Source organism: Hypomesus nipponensis, chromosome 15 (genome assembly GCF_054491055.1).
Source record: "Hypomesus nipponensis isolate SF chromosome 15, ASM5449105v1, whole genome shotgun sequence".
Lineage (NCBI taxonomy): Eukaryota > Metazoa > Chordata > Actinopteri > Osmeriformes > Osmeridae > Hypomesus > Hypomesus nipponensis.
In genome coordinates, this window is record NC_140375.1 from 12,343,267 (window position 1) to 12,361,260 (window position 17,994).

General features: G+C 43.7%; 1 protein-coding gene across 3 annotated transcripts in view; it reads right to left on the reverse strand.

Annotated features, from left to right (window-relative positions):
- Positions 1-17,994, reverse strand: part of tenm4 (teneurin transmembrane protein 4) — a 92,128-nt gene that overhangs the window by 42,762 nt on the left and 31,372 nt on the right. For 2 of the 3 annotated variants that reach the window (XM_084674514.1, XM_084674516.1), the window contains 9 exons: positions 17,334-17,548; positions 16,194-16,404; positions 12,986-13,087; positions 12,212-12,406; positions 10,169-10,369; positions 6,412-6,597; positions 3,969-3,995; positions 1,366-1,512; positions 345-561 (listed from right to left, as the gene is read on the reverse strand). In XM_084674514.1, the coding sequence (XP_084530640.1) occupies positions 345-561; positions 1,366-1,512; positions 3,969-3,995; positions 6,412-6,597; positions 10,169-10,369; positions 12,212-12,406; positions 12,986-13,087; positions 16,194-16,404; positions 17,334-17,548 (1,501 nt within the window). The remainder of the gene's footprint in view (positions 1-344; positions 562-1,365; positions 1,513-3,968; positions 3,996-6,411; positions 6,598-10,168; positions 10,370-12,211; positions 12,407-12,985; positions 13,088-16,193; positions 16,405-17,333; positions 17,549-17,994) is intronic. The other variant, XM_084674515.1, reaches the window with a different exon arrangement.

Consider the following 17,994-nt stretch of genomic DNA (forward strand, 5'->3'; position numbering starts at 1 on the left):
CCATGCTAGGGAATGCTCTTGTGCTCTCCAACCACTTTCCATATCCCGTCCCTGTCCATCACTCCTCAAACTATGCATTATACCCTTCACTGCACATTTGAACCCCCTTTTCGCTAGAGCATAAGAAATGCACCGGCAAAAACTTAAAACAAATTCGTATTCCAAATTGGAGTTACCTTCTACCCAACCAGTTTGCATCTCAGGGCTTCTTTTCCCCAGAAGGATGACAGATGACTGTTGGCCAGGCTAACTCTGACTGTTTTCATCCACTTATCCTGCTGGCCATCAGTGGGATGAAGGGAGGTGGGGGAGCAGCAGAATCCTCCTAAACATTGTCAACTCACCTGCCATCAAATGGATTGGGCCCAGAGATCACATGGGTGCTATCACGGCCAACCAGGAAGCGGATACGGTCATAGAATGACTGCAAGTTGCTCTGGGTGGAGGACGTCTGCGTCTCCTGGATGATGTCCAAGGGGTCCGGAGAACCAACGCACAGGGAGGTGGTGTGGCACGTAGACTGCAGACAACAGTCAGGGTCCATACAATCCGTCAGCCCATCTGCCATGGTAAAAAGAAAGGGACGCAAACACATTTTCTTTAGCAAATAAAGAGTGATAGCGACTTCCCTCAAACACTCTTCTCAGAAAGTGAGGGATAATTCATTTTAATGGTCAATGGTTAATGGTCTCTTGTATGTATAGTGGATTCTTTTTGAGGAATATCTTGACAACTCTGCCTCTCCTGTTATTTAGATGAAATAATTCAATATGGTGGGAGCTGCTGCTGCAATGCACTTTACTTGCTAAAATGCTAAAATGGGTCATCTGACTGCCTGCTCTTTGCGTTCAGGGGTATGGCTGGCCAGATGGGTGATAAAAATAAACCCTGCAATCACAAGTCAGTCAATTCCCTGGTTGAGTCTCTTGCCATTGTGAGGCTTCTGTGCCCAGTGCAAAGGTAGAACGACAAACATGCCCTGCATGAAAAAGACCCGGGCCATCAAGAGTCTAGTCTGCAGACTGTCAGGGCCTCCTGTGAGGCCACCGTGTTGTATGCCGGGCCCTGCCCAGGGCTGGTTTGAGGGCTAGGCAGAGGTTCACTCCTTGGGACAGAATACACTGAAGCCTCAGGCTTGTCACTCTGTTCTCTAATACAGCTTGCCAGTCGAGGCTGCTCCCATCTCATTCTTCCTTTGAAATTAAGAACTGCATCAACATTCTGTTTAGTGGTTCACACAGGCATAATACAGTATATATACAGTGTATATGGTTTGCTTGCTGTTGCTAATTCACCGTGACACAGCAACCGCATGCTGGGTCACAATGGGAGCATTATTGTTGTGGATAGCTGGTGTGTTTTTACCTCCATCGTTGTCCTTGCCATCGTTGCAGGCCGTCTCCATGGAGGTGTCACAGCCAGTCCCCCTCCAGCCCAGTTGGCACACGCAGTACCAGCCATTGTTACCCAGAGTGCACCTACCGTTGCCATTGCACAAACCAGGGCAACCCTCTGTACAGGCACAAGGACATATTCACAAAATCAGAAAGAGATGTGGTGACAGAATTCCAAACAGAGCTTCAGAACATGTTCTACACAAATGGTTGACAATATTGTTAGTTGAAAGAAAAACAAGTAACCAACATACTGTAAGACACATGAGTCTCTGAGACACCACTTGCAACTTGTTGAGACTATTTCTCCAGCTATTTCTTTTAAAAACAGGAGTACTGTAAAAATCAAACTCTCAAAGGGACATAAATTAGTGGTCCACAAATGAAGTTGATTAATTTGATACACTTTTTGTTAAGCTTCTCATATCCCTTAGAAAAATAATCAGATAAGAGGGATTATCAGATCAATATTCACTCATTCCTACAGCCAATTGGGCTCCAGTATCAGCACAGCAAACGCTGTGTAATGAACACAGTGATCTATATGTTTGTATTCCTTTTCATAATTGCATATGTACCACGCAATCTAAAGCACTGTGGTTTATGCTTGGAAGAGAGAAGAGAGATTATTTCAAAACATTGGTGTAGTGTAGAATAATAGTTCCAGAAATGAAAAGTCTCAATTGCTATTTTTGTTGTACGTTGTCACAGCTCTATCTTTTTTGGCTGAGACTATGCTGCTTCCCGGAATCAATAAGCTCACATCCTCAGAGAGTGTGATTCCTTATCATTAACCAGTCACAAATGGCACACAGAGGTACGAGCAGTCGATAAAGGGAGCCTCTAGACCAGCAAGATGGTATTAGCAAGTCGAGGCTTCTGACTGCAGTGTATGTATGAGACCCTACCCGAACAGACAAACAGTAAGCCAGAGACCAAAAGGTGACATTCCTCTGGCTCGCTCTGGATCTGTTCCTCAAATACGTACTGGATATCACAGGCTCGCAGCTCATGCTTATTTGTTTACTCTCTGCCTGCCATTTTTCTGCCATCGCATGATCCAACCCCTTCCCGAGAGGCCAAGGCAGAAGGCTGCATCTTTCTACTGTGGAACTCTAACATGCTTTGTGTTGTTAGGGAGAAGCAGGGATGGAGAAGATGTCGGCTCTGACCCATTTTGTCAACCAAAGCGACAAGGGTGGCTGCCTAACTGCTCTTACATCAGAGAGAGGGAGGGAGAGAGGTACAGAGCAGAGGGAGCGATGAGTGGGAGTGATATTGTATGAGAAAATGCAGGAGATGAAAATAAGAGGGAATGAGACAGACATATGGCAGATACATGAAAAAAGACAGAGAAAACGAGAGGAAATCACCAGAAGATGTCGATGTTAGATGATAAATAGCATTTTCGTTTACTTTGAACAAGGCAGTTCAATACTAGTAACACACATTTTTTCACACAAACTTTAGTCAGAATTGCTTTGTATTTTCTATTGCATAGTAAAGAATAATGGGTTTGATCACAGTGCTTCAATGATGCTAACAATGGTGCTATTTAAATTCAATGGAAGAGCAACTTAGCAAATAAGGCAATAACAGATAATTTTGACGAGGGCAAAACAAAAAATGGGATAAATGCTGTAGGTGTACCAGTATTTAGCTCCGAAACGTACATATTACAGAAATAAAGTTTAGTAACTTGTTTGCTGGTTCTTCTCCAACAGGAAAGTCTTTCGACAGTTTAGAGCCAATAGCTGTGCTGCAAGCCTATTTATCTGAAGACAATTCCTTAAGACTATCGTACCGCCTTTTATAGATCACCTGGACAAACGATTCTAGCTAGACCAACAGTAGAGGCAGACGATTAGTCAACTCCCACTGCTTATTACAAGGATTAATAAATAAAGATTGTCTCTCCGTTGGCATCAGATCAACTTAATTGGCAGCCCTTATAGAGAAGGGCCCCATGCTGAGGTCCGCCCAGCCTGTCTGAAACAGCTCCGCGAACGTGAGGCCGAAGGCACTCTGTGGACTCCTGTGGCAGCCGCTTTCATGGCAGGTGGTCCATTACCAAGGACAGAGGGAGACGGAGGGAGCTGGAGGGAGAGAGGGATCGCAGCCACTCAGCCTCCACCCCCTGCTCACGCTGCACCAACCAGAGCATGAGCTGTTTTAATTAGAGAGGATGCGGCCTCAGCACCTATCAGGCCCTCCTCACAGCTGCACACTCATCCATTATGCATGGGCTAGGTTACAGAGCCCCCCTCCCTGTCATCCCCCCATCGAGAGAGCATGGCTGCACATAAACTCAGCATCCCCGGACCTCACCACAGAAGGACAAGCGTGATTCACAAGGTGTGAAAGTGCGACGTGGAGATTGCTGTGCAGAGCTATGATACAAAGTTAATAGGAGGTGGGGAGTTTTGGAGCTAGGGTTTTGGGGGAATTTGAGGTATGTAGCGCTGGCATATGTGAATATGGTGAGGAGTATGGCCTGTGGATATGGTCAATAATGGCTGGGTAGAGTGAGCATGGGAGGAATGGTGTATACAAAAGGAAGGAGGAATGCCATACCTTTCACTACCTTATCCAGATAGTGAGCTTGAAAGATAAAGACAGGACATATAAGGGAGGTTTGGACATCGGACCTTCCATGACAAGACATTAAGGCAAAGTGTTAGTATACACTACAAAAGGTTAAAAAACAGACAAACGAAAACAAAGGAAGTGTACTGGTGAAACAAACCACATGCATTTCTAGCAACACAACAAGCACAACCAAAACAGGGGGTAGTGAAAGGTCCAGGAAGGAGTGAACAAGTTATTAGAACGATAGTAAGGGAGAGAGACGAAAGGCGGGAGAGAGAAAGAAAGGAAGGGAGAAACACCATCTTGTTCTGGCCGTATTTACCAACTGCAAGGATCAGCAGGATATTCCTGGTGTGATTTTCAAAAGGAACAAAAGATTGATGTACCGTATATTACAACCCTTTAATCTTTCGAGCAATTTCTTTTTGACAGGGTGAAAACGTTCATCAGAAAATACCATCTCAGACCACCTGTGTATAGACAACGAGGTCATCCGAGGCTTGGCCAAGGGTGAGGAAAAGTTAGACCTCCAGCCTTCCTGCACAGTGGGTGCCTGACGCTCTTAATAATGAAAATTGATTTAAATTGAAATCTTTGGCGTCTTAATGGATGACAGCAAGGGAAATTCTTGTCAAGGGAGTGTGGATCTCAATATGGCACTTATAAAAGGCCCATCAATAATGCAGGGCGAGCATATAAAACATTCACTGACTTCGCCTGGGCTCTCGTTTGCGGTAGCACTGATCCAAGATCTGCCTTGGCCACTGTGAGAGGAAAAAACATCCTCTCCCAGTTGAAGATGGACCAGGGGTGGAAATCTTCCCTTTTGTCCTTTTTTCTCATTCACTCAAATCTGTGGGTGTTGCAAACTCCTTTTCATGGGTGAGTTTTCTGTGATGGATGGGGGAGTGATCAGCCATTGTTCCTACTTCCTCTTCCTTGCTTGGGTGGTTTACCAATAGCATGGTAAATAGAGAGCTAGCGTGTGATGTTGCAGTGGTAAACAGTGTTGGTAACAAAGAATAACCCAAACACCTGTCTGGACTGAGGGCAGGCCATGTCTTTAGGGAGAGGAGAACAAGGATGGAGAGGAAAGTATACAAACACATAAATATAGAAAGAGAGAGGCAGGAGCGACATATGATGAACACAGACAAAAAATATTAGACAAGCGAGCAAGCCTAATACAACGGGTCTCCTAACTGGACTGTTATGGACCTGTCAAGTAAATGTGACACTAAGAATGAATATGAATCTCTTAAGCAGCTCTAAAGCCTTTGCAAAGAAAAGGAAGGAGCTAATCAGACTATCTAACTAAAATTACTTCAAATGTATTATATAATTTACAATGACACATCAATTATATATTTCCACAATTAAATCCCAATAAACATTTACCAAAATAGTATTACGTAGTAGACACCCACTAACTAGTGACCTCTGACATTAATCAAGTTTTCCTTGGGATTATGTTTCTTTTAGCAGTCAACAAAACATCCAAGTGTTTTAATCTACACTGAGGTCATGCTGTGTTTGCCCTCTTTCACTCCAGTGATGCTGGTCGTGCTCAACTCAGGGTGTAGTATTTACATCGTGCTGTGTGTTCTCATAGCAAACACATCCTCTCAGGTCATTGGCTTGAAGCCAGGTCAAGGTTTTAAAGCTAGAAGGCTTCATGGCTAGAAGACTCGATCTGAAACTGACCATCATGTGTTTTTAACTCTGACTGTCACTATAGGGATACAATTATTCATAACCAGCCTAGATATCTGTAGTCTGGCTTTTACATGTACTACTCTATTCCTCAGGAACTGCTGTAAATATCACAGGGTAGGATCCATTTCAGGATTGATTTTCAGTCATGTTGTATCTCGTCTTTTTTAGTTGATCTTTGCACAATTAACTAGTGGCTCATTGTACAAAAGGCGTGCTTATTTTAATAAATTGTGCACCATTAAGACAATGTTCATAAATAATACATAGTTTACAATCTACTTTTGTATTGCCTTTCCTTAACAGACTTTAGAAATGTGGTAGGCTGATAGGGGAAAATGTTTTAGATAAAATGCAACTGAAATGTGTATTTTATTAAAGACTATAAAGTATTGTCTCTGTTGACTGACTCCTCTACGAAATATTTAAATAGTGGTCCCAGCTAACAATAAAGCAAATGTTTGTGCTCAGAATAAAGAAAATGGATGAGTTGGAAAGATAAAACGTAGAACGAAAGACTCATTAGCACATTCCCACATCTAAATGCATGAAGACAAGCCTCATATCCTTGAGCAAACCTGTTCATGCTATGCTGACTTGCACAAATTCAATTAGGCATGCTTACCCTCTTTATTTCACCACCTACCCCCACACCCAATACACAGACCCACGGCCCTCAAATCCCCCCCTCCACCCAAACAACTTGTCGTCCTACCAATGGTGCAGTGTTCTCCATTCCAACCAGGGCTGCATTCACATTTGCCGTTCTTGCATGTGCCGTGCTCGTTGCAGCGAGGGTTACACGCCCTCTGGTCACACCCCGCGCCCGTCCAGCCGTCGTCGCAGCGGCAGGTGCCCGACACACAGATGCCATGGCCACCACAGTCGGCTGCACAAATCTCTGTGGGAGACAGGGAGACATAGAGAAAGGAGGAGGGAGGGGGAAAAGATGAACAGAAAGGGAAGGGGGAGCAGGGAGGGAGTGGGATGGACAGGGAAGAAGAGGTGTTGACAGGACAAGGCAACAGGGGTAAAGAAAAGACAAATCCAGGAGTTATTGTCAGGGAGAAGCGGCCACGCTCCACTACCTTGTCTGATGGCAGCTGAAAGGAAATTCTTGCACCTCATAAGGACCAATCCCTTTTGACAATACAAATCTAATAAGTCCATTACAAAGAAAGGACAAGGATTGTGGGGGCCCTAGCAGACTGATTCTTCTTCTTGCTCCTTGCTTTTGTAAATTCCTCCCTTTGTGCCATAAGGATAGGCAAAAAGGAGGCAAAAATCCAATTTGAGCTCTCTATAGGAGATGCAACACGTCAGATTTAATTAAAAAAACTGTTCGCTAGAACTGCAATGATGTGAGAGATCTTGAAATATATATATGTATCTGTCTGAAAAAGGTGAAACATCCCACTGTGCCACTTCCAAGACGCATACTGTATTTCAAGATGCCGATTCATTTCCACGAATGGTATACTTTGCTTCTAATGTACACAGGGAGAACAGAAGGGCATGCTGGCATCTAAAGTCAAGAAGATGCTTCTTTAATTATGAAACTCCTTCTGTCACCAAAGCTGTGTTTCCTTTATCACTGAGCTGAGAGACAGGAAGGTGAAGTGAGAGCAAAGATGAAGACTAAGATCCTAATTAACTGTGGGGAATAGCTCGGTTTTTAACAGTTCTTTTGCGGAGAGACGTCCATGACTGGCTGTGATGGATTCAACATGGCTGCAGTCCAGCATGGGGGAGATCACAGTGACAAGTCACAAAAAAAGATTGACAGATTACTTATGAATAAGATTAAAATGTCTCTCTATTTGCGTCTTATTAGACACAAATATTAAAGTCAGTCCATGGGGGGCCAGACTGGAGGCATCATCTGTTAATAAGCAAATTGCTGTTTGGTTAGTGCCCATGTTGTCATTGTTGCAAATTAAATTGAGTGAGTTGTTTTTTTCAGCTACATACTATAACATGGTATTACCAATTTTAAAACGTTAAAAGAAAAATCCTTCCCTCTTGCTAATTACGGCTAAGTGCGACTTTGTTGAATTATGCAAATGCCCCTTTGATTTCAAATGCAACTTTTCAATTACTGTAAAGGCGTCCTGACAGCATTTCATTTAAGTCTACTTTAGGTTGTCTGAAATACAGACACACAAACACACACACACAAACTGCATTACATTTTTGAGATAATCAATTTAGCATGTAAACGTAAAGCACTTCTGGCAACTGAAGGTTGTCGGAAAAACACACACATACACATAGTGCAGTCCATGTTAAGCATCATCAGTTTAGAAAGAAGAAGGTACAGTACTATTTTTATAATTTAGCATTGCTAAAAGCCTGGTATAAACAATAAGCTCATCATAAAGTACATGCCAATTACTTTTTACTTTGATCATGTGTGCTATTTCTATACACATAAAACGATTACTGGGTATGTGACACACTAATAAAATTGCAGTCTTAATTGCAGTTGCCCTACGTTATGTCATCATTAACTCAAACATAAAACTGAAAAACTATCAAATAGGTATTTTAAACGCAAAGTAACAGAAGGGCTTCTAATTAATTCAGATCTTAACTGTTCAAGCATCTAATTTATGAATATGCTGAGAAAACAGGCCTGCCCACTTTCTTTTCCAGAGAGCTTTATTATTAGAAGCCAAACTGCTTCCATAGACATTGCGCACTGAAACAGAGTGGTGGACAACTGTTCACTTGGAAGAAAGGAGGAGCCTTTAACGTGATAAAGATGCAATTACAGCCTGCAGGCAGAGCCCTCATTACTGGCGGTCAGAGCACCCCTGAGTGAGAAATACTCCCATCCCCAGGATAGCCATTACCATTTGCACTAAAGGAGATTGTAAACAAACCTTTCTAGGGTTGTGGAGACAGCAAAAACACCAGTGTAAAACCTTAAGGCATTGAGTGTATCAGATTTATAGTTTAGGCTCTCTACACAGGTGGGGCTGGTTGTACGAGAAGCAGCCTTGTGAAGACAGAAGATGAGTTTGAAGTCTAAAGGAAGGAACTGTGGTCATTTGACATGGTCAGAGAGCAGCAGAAAAGCATGTGAAAAGCTCTCTTTATCCTATCCCAATGGATCTGAGAGGATAGTGACTGCCTTCTTATTGTACCATTTACTGTGGATGTTTAGCTCATCTTCATCTTGCTGGAATGAAGCTGAGCTGCAGCAAAAAAGAGCCAACTCATCATCACTGACAGAGACACGAGGCCCAGACTTAAGTTCCCATTTCGGTCCAAATCCCCAGGATTACCAAATAGGTCAGTCTGTCTGTTTTATATTAATGTGCCAGAGAGGAAAATCTGAGTTCTTGAAGTATCTTGTAAGTATCATGAAGACTAATTTTGAGAAACTGAATCCATTCGCTGTGCAATATTACATTTACTATTATGGATTACAACAGTTAAATTGTGGTAAATACCACCTTTCATTTAGTCTCCTTCAATGTATTGATAAATGATAGACGGCAAAAGTGAGGTCAATCAGAGGTGAACTAGGTTTAATCTCCACCTGTCTCCTGATGCAATCCTTTATTAATAGCTATAGGCAAGAATATGCTCTCATGTTTCCCCTAATTAGATGTTAATAAGGGAGACACTTAACCTCCTCGGGTTGAAAAGCTTTGCTCTGGCAGAGATACCAGTAAGAGTATATCTCATCACAATCCTCTATTTTTCAACCACTCTAGAGTGAGGAGTCGCCACAGACTGAGAGAACACAAATGGAAGCGTCCTGTAGAGTGGAGACACCCATCAGCGGCAGAGAGCTGAATGCAGACAGCCTAATGAAAAGCCAGTACTATTAACTTGCATTAGACCACGTCTTTGACAAGATCGTCACTCTGCGTGCTTGGTTCTTCTCTAGGACTGCTGTGTAACCATGTAACGGTTTAGCATCAAGCCATCTGGAAGGAAACAGACTTGGAAATGGCAAAATCACCATCAATTAAGCATGCTTTAATTACAGCTGTCGACCTCAAGCTGATCAGTGATCAGAATAATGACTGCTTTTATGTGACGCAACCTCTTTAAACACAAACACAAATGTTTCTTTCAGAGAGGACCTTAGCAGTTACCTTAATTGTGTAATACTGAGCAGTGACGAGAAAATTATATTAAGCTAAAACTGCATATTAAAGTTCTAGATATGCAATGACAAAAAAATCGGGTCAGTAACCATGACTTTGTTCTTCTTTATAATATAAGCACATTGCATTGAATGACTTTGAGGACAATAATGCTAGTTTCTGTTTTTGACATACTGGGAACATTGTTGATGAATGTGTAGCCAATCAAGGTGGAAATACCAAAATAATGTAATGTATGCCATTAGCTAATAACTTATGGTATAAGACACCATGTCTGTTACTCGTGAATCCTAGCCGATCTTGATTCTGCCAGTTTTTCCACTTGTGGTAAAAGTAGCAGTGACTCACCTGTGGAGCAGTCGTGACCAGTCCAGTTGGGATCACAGCTGCAGGTTCCTGTTTCTGCCAAGAATGCCCCATGTCCAGAACACTGGTCCATGCAGGAGGCCCGAGGGCTTTCACAGCCAGGACCTCCCCAGCCCACAAAGCAGTGGCACTCTCCCCGCACACATACTCCTCGGCCTGAGCATGTCGGGTCCAGGCAATCCACTGAAAGAGATCCAAGAGCACAGATTCAGGGACACAGTCACCTGCTGTTTCTCCCTCTCTCCCACACGCACCCCCCGTAGGGCCCTTCTGGCATCTCCATAGATAGAGAGAGAGAGAGAGAGATAGAGAGAGAGAGAAAGAGAGGGATAGAGAAAGAGGGATAGAGAGAGAGAGAGAAAGAGAAAGAAAAATAAAGAGAGAGAGAGAGAAATAAAGAGAGAGAGAGAGAGAGAGAGACAGAGAGACAGAGAGAGAGAGAGAGAGAGAGAGAGAGAGAGAGAGAGAGAGACAGAGAGGGCTCCAGCTACTCTTTACAGCTTTCAGTCTCAGTTGGCTTATTGTATGTCCACCCTTACTGTTCAGGGCAGACACCAGTTGACACGACAGGAAGCCCGGCATCTCCTAAAGCCCTCAGAGCCAGGGACCAGAATTACAAACAAGTAAATTAAATGGCTTTCACAGAGGGGCTCAGTGCGCCAACCGGCAGGTACAGCCCACACACCTCCTGGCACTCACCCTCCTTCCTGTAATGAGATTTCCTCCCAAAGAGAGGACACCTTAACAAGTGCATGTTTGCCTAAATTGAAAACCATGCTTGATGTGCTCTTCGGAGTTGTATTTAGTAAAGCAACCTTGACAGAATGGAAAACATTACTGAAGGAATGTGCAAGTGAAAATTGTAAGTGAACAGTAAGTAAGAGAACAACAGTTTGTTTCCATTCACTGTCAATTGAAGAAGATAACTGTGACTGAAGCAGGTGGCAAATTGCTGGAAATACAGAACTTCGGCATCATCCTCCTCGTATATACTGTACAAGCAATTCCGCAGAGGTTACCAGAGCATAGCCTCATGACACGTTGATAAGTAAGTACTCCATAAGCCTAGGGACCAGAGTTGTGGGAGCATACCGCTTCACGTCAGACAAGGACTAATGTCTTATGGTCCTGCTTTAACAATCTTCCCTGTGCTCACAGATGGTTAATGGAACCCAAGCCCTGTCTGTATGGTCATGGACAGCAGCAGGCCATGCCACGGACACTTCCCGTTACCGAGGCAGAAATGGGTATAAAGGCCATTGGAATAAGACAAACAGGATAGCTCGCCTCTTAGCAGATGGTTTGGGCACAAGGCACAGGGATCAGAACCTAACTGACAAGTCCCTCTCTCCTGGCAATTAATCATCATGGCTGAAGGTCGTGGGGAAGAAAGGTGCAAATGTTAAAGGGCCCTCGTCCACATTCCCCTCCACTCTTTATGGCTAGTGCTCCAACCAAAATAGAATAGGGGCCTATGAATGTCAGAAACACCCATTTATCAAAATCCCATGGTCATTTTTCATCCTGAAATGAGAGGTTTCAAGAGCTGACAAACACAATGGCTACTTCAATCTTATCTAGCCCTGCTTTATCCCGATATCGCTAACATGTTAATGGAAGTAAGTCACACTTCGCCTCTCAGCAAATTCAGCTTATTGGATTTTAGACAACAAAGGAATTGTTTGTGTGGTTAATGGGATGCTATAGAACCTCCATACATACATAATGTATGGGAGAAAAGAGTAATCTAAGAAGAACACTGTCAGGAGTTGGATACTATTGGGTGGAGTTTCAAACAACTCCTTTCTATCGTGTTCACTCTACTTACAGATGCAGAGAAGTGGTTGATGCATACAAAACTGTGCCTTACATTTGGTGCACATTTACTGTCAACGTGTTCATGCTTCAGGAGCAAGTTGGAAGATGTCACATTTTATTGGCATTGGTGACAGGAATTGTGTAAGTATGAAAGGGTGTACAAGTTTTAGAAGAAAAAAAAGGAAAGTAGAGAAACTGTTATTTCACCTTCTTCACAGTTCTCGCCCTTGTAGCCTGGGTTGCAGATGCAAGTTCCCACAATGCAGGTCCCATGGCTGCTGCAGGTGACGTCGATGCACTGGTTGGTGGAAACATCACATTCAGAGCCCTTCCAGCCACTGTGACACATGCAGCGACCTTTGAGGTATTGACCATTCCCACTGCACAGCACTGGACAGGCAGCTTTGAAAAGAACAGACAGCACACACACACACATTTGAATGGGATCTACCAAGCGTAGCTTCACAGGATGTGTGTTCCCAGGCCTCCATCAGAGTGTGACTCACACCACGATGCAAAACAGCTTCTGACCAGCACTCTTCTGTTGAAAGTGCTGCCAGCATATTCTTTTTTAGATTAGATTCACCAGTGTCTCAGAATGGAACAAAAATATTTTTGCCTTTTCCCAAACACAAACAGTAATCTAATGTGGCTACACAGTGTGGCAACATTTAAAAAATGCATGACCACATTTGAATTACTCAAGTTTATCACCACGCAGACCATAAGACCACAACCGCAGTGTTGGCCAAAGTAATGAATACATGATTCACAGTCAAATAATATGAATGCTCATTATTATCTATGTATTTTTGCTCCTGGAAATGATCAAATGACAAAGCCTAGCTCAAGAACCAAACTGTAGAGACCACTGGTGTATTGACTTTGCCCTTTAAAGCATTGAACTGTTACTGGAGAAAACCATACAATGCACTGTTTGCATTTATTCTGCTTATGACACAAGGCTTGTGGAACACTCACCTCGTCCACAGTCTGGTCCTTTAAACCCTAAGAAGCAGTGGCAAGTTCCTGCCACACAGTCTCCATTACCAAAGCAGTTACTGGGACAGTCATCTATGGAGTCTGTAAAAACAAACATATTTTTGTTGTTTAACCATATTATAACTAATGATACAATTAAATGTACACAAAAAATAAACAAAATATCAAAATGATTAACACAAATCTAAAGCAGCGATGGATATGTTTAGAAGCTTTTTTTAAAACATCATTTTTATTATGAAAGGACGAGCTTCCATGTCATCATGACCACCACAGCACTCTGTTCAACAGTGGATTAGTACACATCTATATCCTGTGTGAGAAAAGTAACAACAACAACAACTGAACAAACACACCAGGTTATTGCCTGAATTTCAACCATCTTTATTCCCACCCACACACTTTGTGTCAATTTTTGTAATTTGTTATATTCCATTAGCATGTTCTTTCAAGGGAGTATGTTTTGATGTGACAGAGCCATGGGCAGATATTTTTCCTGCTATTCACTGCAGATGGAATCCGAAAAATGATGCTCGCTGAATCAAACACAAAATGGAGCAGAAAAATATTCACTCTTGTTCACCCGTCTACAAGTTGCGGTTGCTCCTAGGCAGAAGTTGTGGAACAAAGACACGTTTGTGGTTGACAAAGGGCTCGAAATGTAAGCCATAGCTGCTGCTTCCCTTTCCTCAGGAGACTCAATCATCATGGAAGATGCAACCGAGAAATAGAGAGAGGGGGAATTAGGGGGAGAGGAAGAGAGAGAGCAAGTGGGGGGGAAAAGATGGACAGTGAAGGAGAGGGTGTTGATGTGTGCTTCGGCCACAGCTTCAGCTTTCTAATGTTGGTGTGTGTGTGTGAGAGAGAGAGAGGGGAGAGATGCGAGCGAGTTGAAGAGAGGCTACCCCCCAGCAGAGTTGAGGCAATCAGCATTTTGGTGGGATTTTGATGGCTTCCAACATGGACATCTAACTAGCAGGCCTGGGTTTTTGCTCAAAGCCAGGGCAGCTGTGAGTGAGGGGCAGGGCTCAGAGCTGCAGGGGCTTGCCATTTGAATTTCCTCCCAGAAGTACAATTATGCAGGAATGATTCCTGGTGCGAGTCTTGCTGCTCTCACAAAAGGAGGACTGGTTGGGTTATGACAACTGCAGCTGTACATTAATTATTCCACCACCTTTCAGTGCAATCTTAGTACTGATGTAAGATTTAACACATAACTCATTCCTAAGCCTAGAGGACAGAGGGACGATACAGTATGTCGGCCCTTTTTGTCATTTCAACTCATTGTAAATGCTTGCATCGCTTTGAGAGCGTAGAGAGAGTTCATTGCTATTTCCGCTGAGATCCACCATGAACACTCTCAGTGAACACATTCACTATAGGTTTGGCCAATAAATTATGGATTTAACCAGCTCCTCATCCGAATTCATTGACCCTCATACCAGGGAAGCAAACTATTGTGTGAGCTCCCCCAGTCAGACAGGATAGAGTATCATGCAGCAGGCAGGTTTAATCAGTGCATTGCCACAGTCTCAGTGGACAGCCAGCCTCTTTGAGCGATGGGCAGCCATGTAGAGAGAGAGAGAGGAACTGTGATCAGCAGGATACAGAGAAAGAGGCCGTATCACTGGGTCTCCACTCAGGGCTTCTGCCCTAGGAGAATATGTGTGTGTGCTGTGTGCGTTCATGTGTTTGTGTGTGGAGATGCATGTAAGTGTGAAGGCAATGCCCAGGCTGAAGCCGAGCAACATGTGGCAGGGATAAATGGTTAGATGCTCTTAAGGACTGTGTCAAAGAGCATTTTGCCTTGCAGGAGAACATCCTGGCAATAAGGAGTAGTGCAGATTAAAGAGAAGAACGACAATCCACTCATGATGATACATAATGACACAAGCAGCAAAGTAAACTGTAAACAAGCCACTACTGTGAAGGGACTAGCTGAGGGACACATTGCAATGATAATGTGGATGTTACCCCTGTGAAGCGCAGGGCCCGGTTAGAGCTGTCTCTGAGTCTGTCCGGAATAGTTATTGTTCATGAGCATTTCTACAGCCAGCTAGCTCTGCTTGAAGGTCAACTCAGTTCCTCCATGGCTCGATACAATTCAGGCAGTTGGTGAGATTCAATTTCTGCTGAAGGGCACTTAACCAACGACCCATTTTAGAAAGGTCTACTCTGCCTCCCTCTGAGCTCCTCTGAGCAGATCAGCTCTGATCCAAACGAACAGAGGCAGAACTCGGGCTCTGACTGAGTCGGCTCTCCCTCCTTGGACAAAAATAGCACTCCGGTTTGGTCCTCTACGATCCAGACCCACAGGAGGCCAACACACGCCAACTCAAGGAGAAGTAAACAAGAGTAAACATGTTGCTGTACCTCTTCCTTCCCCATGTCATATCTAATATATTAAGTATTGAATTACAGCTGTGGCTGGCGCAATGGGGGGCATAGTACATCTCTGCCTGTCTCCAGTCAGGTGTTGCATTGGTGTTGAGGACAGCTTCCCATCGATCTGCTGCCTGGCATGGCCCCCTGTCACAGATGGACTCTGGCCCAGGAGCTTTTAATTAAAGAGCATGTGAGAACAGCTCCCAGCTGCCACCCCTGTGAAAGCCGACACCTCGGGCCCTCTCACACCTAGGCCGATACAACGGCACTAATCAAAGGCGCTTTAGGGGAACAAAGAGGAGAGTACAAAACGGAATTTGCTTCATGAGGAAAGACACATATCTGGAACAGAGCTGGGTGCTACAGCCCAGTGCTGGTCAAAAAGAAGAGATATCTCTTTGATGTATGAAAAGTAGATGGAAATTGGATCATTTTATGATCAAAAGTGGCACAAGCAGGAGGGCACAATCATACATTGAGTTGTATGCAAATGGAACCCAGAAACCCGACACCTAATTGGCTCAAGACACTCAGGCTAATGAGTATATTATGATCTCCAACTCAAGGTTTTAACTCAAGAGTCTTGGGGATAGCATACATTTTTCGATTTCTGAATATTTAAATCCACCTTGATTAACCCCTATTTTTCAAGGTTATAAAATCCAACAAAAATCTGGTGAGGCTTATTCCATAGAAACCAGAGTATGGTTGCTATGGAGCGCTGCTTGTTGCTTGGTGTTATGAAACATTATGGGTATTGATGTTCTGCGTGGCAGCAGTGGCTCATGCTTAGGGCTCTTACCTATGGCTGCAGTAAGAAATGAGATGGTCTCTGTCTCTCTGCCATCATTGTAGATGGCCAGGTGCCAGATTCCAGAGTCCATGTACTGGATGAAGCCTGTGTCGTGGGTGGTGACAGGGACCAGGTTGCGCTGCAGAGCAATAGGAGCCTCAAGACCTTTCACGTCCTGGACCAGCAGCCTGCGACCATCCAGCAGCTCCACAAAGTCAAACTGGATTCACAGACAAACAAGCAGGTGGACAGACAGACAGACAGACAGACCATTAGTGTGACATGAAGCATAGTGTGCTGCTGGGCCCTTACAGCCCAGTTATACCATTTCTACAGTGGCTCCTGCACTGCAGAACCATTCCTTCTGCATAAATAAGTCATCATTTCAGTGAGGCCCAGGCTACATTTGGTGCATGATGTCTGGATGAGTCTTCATCGTTTCACAACCCAAACATTACATATGAGACGGGAACATTCCTTTCAAACTATTCAAGTGATAAAAGCAAAAACAAATTAAAAGTTACTGTTTACTCAAATAACATCTGGACCGATTTGCCTCATATCAGAACTGACTCAATGAATACCAATGAGACTGCTTTTCATTCTCATCTACATGGGGCTGGGAATCTTGACTCCTCTGCCACTCTGTGTAATCAGTCACAGCACAAAAAATCACTATTTACTCGGCAGTCAAATAGGGAGAGGACACAAAAAGAATCTTTTGCATAGAAGCATCCATTAAATTGGGCGTCCATGTCGTGTGCTATAAGTATATGCAGGCTAAAATCCCTTTGTACAATGAGAACACTCAACTTCAGTTAAAACCATAGACCAATGCGGACATATCCATACAAGGACAGACATGATTAATAGCCAGATGTATTTCATCCTGCACTGTAGGCCTACATGTACATGATCACAGGGAAATTAAAATGCCCTGCTGCAAGTTCCTGAGTTCACAACTCTTTTTTTTTGATTCGTCAATGAAACTGACCATCCAAAAACCAAAGCATCTAAAGGAAACATGTTTGAAATATTGTTTTGAAAAAACAAGGCACCATTTATATAATATTTATGTATATTCTACTTGACTAAACCTACTTGTGATTGTGAGTGAGTTTTTCATGGTGGAAATCCAACATGATATACCTGTGTGTGTGACGGTGGCAGGCCTCTCCTCCCGTAGATCCCCACCAAAGCGTCTTTGCTCAGGGATACATTGAACTTCAGGTACATAGGATGATCAATGAAGATCTGAGACCTCCAGAAGATACCGGGAGGAATTTGCTGGGCGACCTTGCGACCCACGTCAATCTCCCCCATGTCTATGAAGCTGTCGTCTGGGAACAAGCTGTCCAATTTGCCTGCATCACAAGAAGAGTAAATCAGTCAAAGAGATGGAACCATTAATCCTCCGCGTGGAGGGCAGAGGGAGTCACTCTGCTGAGGCATGATGGTCTGACTATCTCACTGATTTTCAATCACATCACTGACAGACAAGAAAAATGACCCTTCTGACCAATGGGCCAGTGAAAGCATTGCCCATGCCAGGCCAAGAAGCTTCTAACGGTATTCTGAGAGGCCACCCACTCAGGTAACAGCAAACAGGCCTTGCTGCTCAAACCTCCATATGCTCCATAATGTGTCTTCCATTGGACCCAGTAGAAATACCAACATCTGCTTGCCCATGTAGATGGGCCAATTTCAGCAGTGATGTCTACTAAAGCAGACATTCACACAACTGAACCCCTAGGATTTGGTGGCAGACACGGTATTGGGTTACACGTGGCACAGCAGATGGCAGACTCCT